General features: G+C 57.0%; 1 protein-coding gene across 2 annotated transcripts in view; it reads left to right on the top strand.

Annotated features, from left to right (window-relative positions):
* The first annotated feature begins 488 nt into the window (after positions 1–488).
* The window catches only part of SRL (sarcalumenin), a 36,609-nt gene continuing 27,950 nt past the window's right edge, over positions 489–9,147 (top strand). Inside the window, exon 1 of one of the 2 annotated variants that reach the window (XM_029946007.1) lies at positions 489–697. In XM_029946007.1, the coding sequence (XP_029801867.1) occupies positions 637–697 (61 nt within the window). In that variant the 5' untranslated portion in view covers positions 489–636. The remainder of the gene's footprint in view (positions 698–9,147) is intronic. The other variant, XM_029946009.1, reaches the window with a different exon arrangement.

Raw genomic sequence — 9,147 nt, 5'->3', positions numbered from 1 at the left:
GTGTTACATCACAGCATGGGACACCTCTCCTGGCTCCCCGTTGACACCTCCCAAGGTGTCAGCATTCTGTATCTTCTGGAAGCCCGAGGTTAAGCTCCTAGCCATCTACCTCAAAGGTCAGATGTTGCAGGTTTCCTTAGCCGACTATTGTGTCTTCACCCTCCTGACCTTTGAGGAGGGGCTGAAGTGTGTGTCACTGGCTGCCAAATAGAATCTTTCTCGCTTTGCCCTATGGTTCCTTCATTCAGAAAACTGAGGCAGGTCAACGTCAGTGACTTGGCCCAGACTTTAGATCAAGTTAGTGCAGCGGCTGAGAAGGCTTGGGTTCCTAACCCCTAGTCCTAACCCAAGGGATGCCCCATTTTTTCTCCACCACCCCTGCCCTGTGACCCATGTCACATGACCCCAGGGCCGCTGGGGGGAGAGACTCCGGCCCAGGCTGTGCCTTCCGGGGCCTGGCAGCTGGCACAGCAGTGGCAGAGTGAGCCTCCGCACGGCCTGTCAGGGTCTGTGCCGCTTCCCCATCACGTCCACCCAGTTGCCCTAGTGACTGTGTGACCCTTTCTCCCCCACCCGGCGCTGCCACCGGCCCTATAAATAGAGGCGAGGAGCAGCTGGGCTCTCTTGGCAGTCACCATGAGGGCGCTGGTCCTGCTCTGCTGCTTTGTGGCATCGCTCCTGCTCCCAGGACAAACAGGTATGACCCTCACCCGTCACCCGGGCCAGACTGCGACCCCCATGCGCCCAGAGGTCTTAGGTTTCACTGCAGGGGGGTGGGGGAGGGAAGGCTCCAGTGGTTCCTGAGGTTGAGGGTAGACCTTGACTCCTGGCATCATCTCCATTCCCTTCTCCCTGGGGCCCGGGAGAAAATGGTGAGAACCCAAGAGACGTCAGGGGCTCCAGGGGAGGCCAGAGAAAGTGGGATCAGTGAACAGAGGTGCAGGCAGGCATGAGGCCTGAGCCAAGGGCCAGGAGCCAGAGGGCAGGTCTGGCCAGTAGATGTTGGGGAAGAGGACCCCAAAAGTTAAGACTAGGGGACCCTTCTAGACAGACAGCCCAGTCTTGGAAATGGAGGGGCCCCTGGACGTCTGAGTTGGCTTGACCCTCCCACCAGGTGGGGGATTGGGCAGGGGGCTGGCTTTGCATGACTAAGGACCGGGTGCACAGAGTTGGGCGTTGTCTGCGGCACAGTGGGGTACAGATTGGAGGTGGAGTTGGGGATTGGACACAGTTCACTGCAGGGGGTCCCTGGGCTGGGCTGGGCTGGGGGCTCCACCGGAGGGGGCTGGGGCATGTGTGCATGGTTTTCCTTTGATATCTCAGCACTTTGTGTGGCAGAGGCAGTGGCTCAGGTTACAGCACGGGGGTTATTTCTAGGCCTGGAGGGGACACCAGAGCATTTGTCACCTCTCTTCTTCCAAGACTTCTGGAGCTGGCTCCCCCTTGGTGATGCATTAGGGGTGGTCTGGAGACCCCCAGGCATCTGGGTCTCCTGCTCCACGTTTTCATGAGTAGTAGGCTTCATCTCCACAGGGGACCACGGGGGCCAGAGCCTCGGCTGCTCGGATCTTTTAGATTCTGTGTGTTGAGGTCCCTGTCCCAACCGGGAGAGCAGGAGCAGGCAGGAGCAGAAGCTGTTCCCTCAGGGGTTAGGGACTCAGGTGGGGGGATTCGGCCCCTGGGCCCTGACCTTGTCTGCCCTTGAGTTAATTTGGGCCTTGCAGGGCTGCCGTGGCTGGGGCAGGGAGGATTCCAAGCGGCTGTCAGGTGGCTAAGTATGGAAACAGCCGTGTAATTGGATCCTGAGCCCCGCCGCTGCTGCCCCCTCCCCTTCGCAGCCCCTGCCCTGCCCTGCCCCGCCCCGCCCCGCCCCAGCTGCTGCCCGGCTTCCACACGGCAGGCCCAGGACTATCAGCCTTTTAGGGACATCCTCTCTCCTCCCAACGAGAGAATTGGCCATGGGGAACGTTCCGTAGGCCCGACTGGGGGTCTTGCGGTGGGGGAAGGCGGCAGGCAGGCCCTTAGCTCGAACATCCTCTCTGCGCATGCGTCTTCCTTCCTGGGCGCTGCGGCGTGGCCCAGGCCTGGCTTTCGGGGAGGGTTGTCCACCGCACGCAGGGTCCCCTTTTTCCTCACTCCTCTCTCCACTTAGGCCGAGGGCTCTTCCCCTGGGTGAATTTTATCACTATTCCAGCTGCGGATTACTGGAAAGACAGCTCTCTCCTGTACCCACTAGGACGGTCCAGCCATGAGGGTGGCTTCTCCCTGCCCCCGTGAGGACAGTCCTGGCTATTGGTTGATTTCCCGCTGGAATTGTGCCATGAAGTAAATGCCACCTTACCCGAAGGCAGCAGCCTTGCTCCTCAACTTGCCACCCTACCGTTGGGCCCTCATTTCTATCCTGTGTCACTCGCCACTGGGTGGTTGGTAGCGTGACTTTCTGTCTGATCCAGCTTCCTGCTCCCTGGGGGTGGAGGAAGCTCTATAGAGTGTCCCTTCCTTCTTTTGTCCGCGTGTTGCTCCCGTGGTCCTCTGGACTGAGGTGGCCTCTTCTTGTTCCCAAGCAAGGGACCAAATACCTTTCCTGATGCCAGGGCACAGCCAGAGCTGCTGGCGCCCCAGCACCAGACACCTTGTGGGTCTCTGCCCCCCAGCCCCTGGCCTCTGGGCATTTGTGACCAATGGGGTCCTCCTCTTTGTCTTGGGGACTTGGCCCGCTCAAGGACAGGGGAAAGCAGCCTTGAGTATTGTCGAGGTAAGAGAGCGAAAGCCGGAGGAACGAGAGATGTCTACAAGGTCAGGCAGTGAATTAGGGATGACCTCACCCCACCTCGGAGCTCCTGCCCTGCCTCCTCTCAATAGTGGGGCGATGGGGGACGGCCAGAGCTGAGACAGCATTTGGGTCCCAGCCGCTGGTGTGTCTGTTAGACAGGATTCGGGACTTCTTTGTTTCTTGCTGTCTGCTTGCTGCAGAGATTGGGGCAGATGGAGATTCTGAGCCTGCTCCTTCATCCAGCCCAGCCCTGTCTGGCCTGCTTGCAGCCTGCTCTGGCCTCCACCCTGCCATCCTAATGGCGAAAAGTTGGTGCCCACTGGGGCTGACCTGCACCTTCATGAGAGATGAAGGTCTATCAGGAACCCCTTTGCGGTGCCTCCTCACCCACCAGGCTGGCCATTTCCAGAAAGAGACTGTGTTCATGTTCCTTCAGCAGGGCAGCCCAGCTGCTGCGATCCACTGTGGGAGGGGTCATGAGCTCAGGGGATTTGGGGAGAGGGCATAAGCCTTTGTGGTGCCCCCCACCCTGCAAGTGTGACTCCTGGCTCAGTGCAGCCAGATGAGCCCAAAGGAGAATCTAGTCTGACCCTTCCCCCTTCAAGTCTACAAAGTGCTCACTGGGATTTGCAAATGGCTGTGCACACCTTGCTTAGTGGCCTGTGGAATCAGAGTTTGGGACATGCTGGTTTTGTCCCACAGTTTAGTGTGGTGCTGAAAGTCAAAGAGCTGGTTCAGGGCAGGTCCGAGCTGGAGTTCAGGTTTCTTTGCTCCCCCAGAAGGGGGTCCAGATGAGGCCAGCTGCATCCACCTGAACGTTTACTTCTCACATAGGAGTGGGGGGTTGGGAAGGAGCCTATTCCCCACAGACACAGGAGGAAGTGGCTCTTCCTCTCTGAGAGGAGCCCAGGGCCAAGGATGGGTCTAGGTGCTGTGTCTCCTGCCCTGGAACGAGGGCACAGCCGGGAGAGTGGGCAGGGGTGGGATCTGCTGCTGTGGGATGTTGGGCTTAGCTCTCTCGTGGACACCTTCCCTGCTCCAAATCCAGACCCCCTCACGGCACAACCCCTTACATTTAAATACTGCCTGGGTGCAAAGCCTTTTCATTCCACAACTCGCCGCATCTCACTGTGTACTAATCCTCCCAGATTTATCATGTACCTCCTGTTGTTTAGGTATGGTACTGGGCGAATTCACACGGGCGTTTCATCCCTGGCGAGCTTACAATCCAGTACGGGAAATTGGGCTGCTTCTGCCTTGTGGCCACACACACACACACACACACACACACACACACACACACACACACACCATGCATGAGTGTCCTGAGGGAGGCGCCGGTAAAGTGAGGTGGGGTGGGAGGGTCTGGGGAGATGGTTTTTAACTGAGTGGATCAGGAACTGTTTTACAGTTGAGGGAGTATTTGAGATGGACAGTGGCAAGGGTCCTAGGAGACTGACAGGTGCCAGGACTGGCAGACACAAGGTGGAGGGGAAGTGACCCAAGATGTGAGATGTGTAGGAAGGGTGTGTCTAGGTCCTAGCATCGTGGAGACCTCAAAGGGACAGTGCACATTCGAGGCAAACCCAGGATCCAGCCAGGGAGCTGAACTGGGGGTCGGGATCCTGGCCCCAGCTAGGATTGCTGTGGAGGGCCTGGAGGCTCACGGGGTGAGGGGAAGGAACCAGACGGATGTTCCAAGAACCGGTGAGGTGGAGAGGGAGGCCACTCACCCCAAGTGGCATGGTTTGGAACAGCAGGGCCAGGACCAGAGCCTGGTCTGTGGTGCGGGAGGAGCACGTACCAGGCAGAGCCAGGAGACGAAAGCAGTGACCCAGCTTTTCAGTGTCATTGAGAGTTAAGTTTCTCAACGCTGGTGGGCCGGCCCCCTCAAGCCAGGTGCTGTAGAGAACAGAGCACAGTCTGACCCCAAGCTCCACTGTCTGAGGTGTCCATTCAAAATGTCTCCTGGGCCTGCAGTGGGGAAAGCTTTGTCGCTGGACTCCAGGATCTGTGACTTAGCGGGAGCTGGCTGGGAGGCACGGGGTGAGTTCCCCAGATGTCAGCCTTGGTTCTCATTCTTCTTGTGGAACAGAGACAGTCCTAGGCTCAGGTTTCCTCTGGGCTGTTTTCCTGGCTGGGAGGACTTGGCTGCGCCCACCGGCGGGCGGGGCTCATTTTGGGATCAGGGAAGTCCTGTCCTTTTTGGTTTCAGCCCCATCCCTCTGCAGCCCCGAAGGTGGTTTTGTTCAGAGTCAAGGTCCCGGGCAGGGACATGCCCATGCTTGTCACTTCCTCATCCTCCCTCACTGAGGGCTCCAGAGCAGGTTTCCCTCAGCTGCCTGGTCTCAGGGTTGGGGGCTTGGGCCTCAGAACCAGTTCCTGCTGTTAGGAGGTCAGCTGTTCATAGCCCCAGCCACGGCCTGCACCAGCCTCCTCCCCAGCGTGCGGACAGCAGGCTGCCCCGCCCGGCTGCTCTGGGGGTGGGTGTGCCCCGCGGCCTGATTCGGAGGAATCGCCACCAGGAGGCCGTGGTGCCAGCAGGCAGCTCCTGCCTGGCACCGTCCCAGGAGCCCGTCTTCCTGGGACCCTGTCATCAGAACCACATGAGACAGTCTCCGCTGCTCCGTTCACTGCAAATCCTGGGCCCAGAAGGATTTCGAGTGGAACGTTGGCTCAGCTGGGGCGGGCTCCCGGCCTCACTGCAAGCGTGCTATGCAAGGAGAAAAGGCTTTTCTCCTCCGAGGCTTAGGCGGACCCTCCCCCGAGGAGTCCTTGTCCTTCACCACCTTGGTGGGACTGACCCTCTGGTTCTCTGTCCACTCAGAGCTCTAAGGGCTCAGGGCGGGTGTGGGCTGCGTGGCCAGATCTGGGGAGGAGGAGGGCCCTGTGCAGAGTCCCTGAGAAAGGGGAGCGGGGGCCTTACCTGGGTGGGAACAGAATGAATTCATGATTAGGAGCGAGAAGCAGCGTATGGGAGGCAAGTGCTGTAAGAATGCAACTACCTTATGACCTGCGTGCTCGCCCCGAGAACACAGGCGCGCTAATTTCAAGGGTACATGCGCCCTATGTTTATAGCACAACTATTTACAATGGCCAAATTATGGAAGCAGCCCAGGTGTGCCCTTAATAGATGAATGGATAAAGAAGATGTGGCACGTGCACGCGCGCGCGCGCACACACACACACACACACACACACACACGCTGGGATATCAGTCATAAAAGAGAATGAAATCTTACCATTGGCAACGACACAGATGGATCTAGAGAGTATAAGCGAAACAAGTCAGAGAAAGACAAATACCTTGACTCACTTATATGTGGAGTTTAAGAAACAAAACAAGCAAAGGGAAAAAATAGAGACAAAGCAAGAAACAGACTCTGCTCCACAGAGAATACAATGATGGACACCAGAGGGGCAGGGGCTACGGCGATGGAGGAAATACAGGTGGGGGTCGAGCAGGGCGTTGGTGGGGATCAGCACCGGGTGTTATATGGAAGTGTGGGATCACTCTATTCTGCACCTGAATCTAACTGGAATTAAAATTAAAAAATTTAAAAAGTGCAGAAAACAGGGGTCCCTGGGTGCCTTAGTCAGTTAAGTGTTCAACTCTTAGTTTCTACTCAGATCATCATCCTCATGGTTCATGGGTTTGAGACCCAAGTCAGCTCCAAGCTGCCAGTGAGGAGTCTGTTTAGGATTCTCTCTCTTCTCTCCTCTTTCTGTCCCTCCCCTACTCTCTTGTGCTCTCTCGTTCTTTCTCTCTTCCAAAATAAATAAACATAAAAAAGACAGACTAACAAGATATGAGATGAAACACAGATTCTGACCCAGCAGCAACCAAGAGCTGGTACTGAAGAGAGGCAGGAGAGGGGGTGCCGACAGGGGCTCTCTGAAAAGCCAGCTTTCCAGCCCCAAGGCCAGGCTGTGCTCACCATGAGGTCCTGGGCGTTACAGGGCTCGGACAGGAACGGGCCATTTCTCTGCCCCCCAGGAGCTGACTTCTATTTGGGGAGATGACACACAGTGAGAGAAAATGTAACAAACACCCGGGCAGCTCTGGTTGGAGTTCACAGGAGGGCTGGAAGGTCGGCCTCACGGAGGGGCAGAGTTTCAGCTGCACTGGGAGGAAGGGGACAGTCGCTGGACTGTCAGTTCTGCGAGGGCAGGGGCAGCATGTTTGGTTAATTTGCTCATGGCTGAGTCACCAGTGCCTAGCTTGGCACTTGGTTCATGGAAGGCCCCTAACGGTGTCTGATGAATGAGGGGGTGGTTTGTGCAGGCAGAGAAGAAGAGCATCTGGCGGTGGTGATTGGAACCAGGAATGAGGACTCTGGGGGCATTGGACCAGCTGGGGTGGGGACGAGCCTGGCTTTGGCTCGGGTGTGGCACTCCTGTTGTGGGGATCAGACCACCTCGAGGGGCGAAGGGTCTGGAATGCTGAGCCAGGTGGTGCTCCCTGAGACCTTGGCATACTGTAGCCCCTCCCCTTCTCCCTCTCAGATATTTTTGGATCCTTCCAGAGCAGGGACTGCATTCTGAGCTCAAACAGGTGCAGGCAAAGTCTGGCCTGGAGTTCTGAGCCCGCAGGAAGTGGGCTGTGTTGGGAGCTCAGCCCGGAACCAGTCCAGGGGAGAGCCCTGGGGTTTGGGAGCCCCCTCCCTCCCCGCCTTACCACCAGCTCATCGCCAAAACTTCAGCCCCTGGTCCTCCTCCAAGTGGCCAATCGGTTAGGACTCAGCCAGCCCAGTTGCCTCCCATAGAAGTTTCCCTAGGTGGTGATAGGTAAAGACTTGACAAAGCCACTGCCTTGAAAACTCCCTCTCTGATGTACCCGGTTCCCCACTGCCTGCCCTGGGCACCTGCACCCCCGTATCTGATGTACCCGGTTCCCCACTGCCTGCCCTGGGCACCTGCACCCCCATCTCTGACGTACCTGGTTCCCCACTGCCTGCCCTGGGCACCTGCACCCCCATCTCTGACGTACCTGGTTCCCCACTGCCTGCCCTGGGCACCTGTGACCCCAGAGAGGCTCCTGGCCACCCGTTGGTCCTTTTCCCCCCTGCATTTCCTGCTACCCTTTATTTGGAGTGCCAGGTAGTAAAGATCATCTATTTCTCTAGCTTATCTCAGGGGGTCAGGACACGAGGAAGGGGTCTGGAAAAATTAGAAAAGAGCCATGGCACTTGGCGTGGCCTGGGGAGCCCACCCTTGCCTCCGAAATGAGCCTGAGTACAGGCTGTGAGGGGAATAGGAGCCCAGTGGCAAATCTACCTTTCTCCTGCCGTTTCCTGCCTCAGTTTCCCTCCTGAATTCATAGTTAGGCCAGCGCTCTCCTCACTGGGAGCTCTGTCAGCTGACGTTGCCCATATTGGGAGCAGAGCAGCCAGCCTGGGATTGGGCACACAGGGACCGGAGTGTGGAGCAAACACCAGCTTTGTCACAAATTCGCCACCAAGCCCCTTACCCTTTTGCACCTGTTTGTTCGCCCATAAAACAGGATAATTATACTTGCCCTATTTACAGCAGGCGTTGTTAGGTGACTAAAATTGAAAAATGGCTATCAGATGCTTAAAATGTTTTTTTGATACCAGATACTTTTTAAGGTTAAAAGGACCATGGCAGTAATTATAGGCCATCGCTGCTGTCCCTGTTCCTTTGGCATGACATCTGCCATCGGTTTCCTCAAATATCACGAAACATGAACAATCAAGGGAATCTGTCAGCATCTCGGCCCCTGGTCAGGGCTGTTAAGATCCCTCGGATTCTCTGTCCTCAAAGAGCTTACAGACCAGGGGGTGGGGAGGGGAGAGGCGGTCCCTGCTCCTGACCGGCATAGGGAACCATATAAGGCACATGTCATCAGTGGCTAAAAATAAGTAGCCTGAGTGTGCAGAGAAGGGGAGCGGGTGGGACAGGGCCGTGGGGCTGGTGAACGCACCCCCAGCTAGTGGGAGAGGGGTCGGGAAGACCTCGTGGGCCAGGCCTCAGCGCTGTCCCTCTGTTATTCTCCTGGGGCCGCCGGAACCAGTGACCCTGAACCGTGTGCCTTCCCACAACAGAAACTTAACCTCTCATGATCTGGAGGCCGGAAGTCAGAAATCAAGGTGTTGGCAGGCTCCACAGGAGGGTCCTCCTTCCTCCTTCCAGCTTCTGGTGGATCCTTGGCCTTCCTTGGCTTGTAGACGCATCTCTGATCTCTCCCTCTGTCCTCACGTAGCCCCTCCTCTGTGAGTCTCTGTGTGTCCTCTGCTTTTCTCCTAAGGATATCGGTCATCAGACTTAGGGCCTACCCTAATGCAGTATGGCCTCCTCTTAACTACTTACATCTGCACAGACCCTATTCCCAAATAACGTCACATTGTAAGGTT

This window comes from Suricata suricatta, chromosome 8, assembly GCF_006229205.1.
Source record: "Suricata suricatta isolate VVHF042 chromosome 8, meerkat_22Aug2017_6uvM2_HiC, whole genome shotgun sequence".
Lineage (NCBI taxonomy): Eukaryota > Metazoa > Chordata > Mammalia > Carnivora > Herpestidae > Suricata > Suricata suricatta.
The sequence above is the reverse complement of the archived record's forward strand: the minus strand, read 5'-3'. Positions and strand labels throughout refer to the sequence as shown.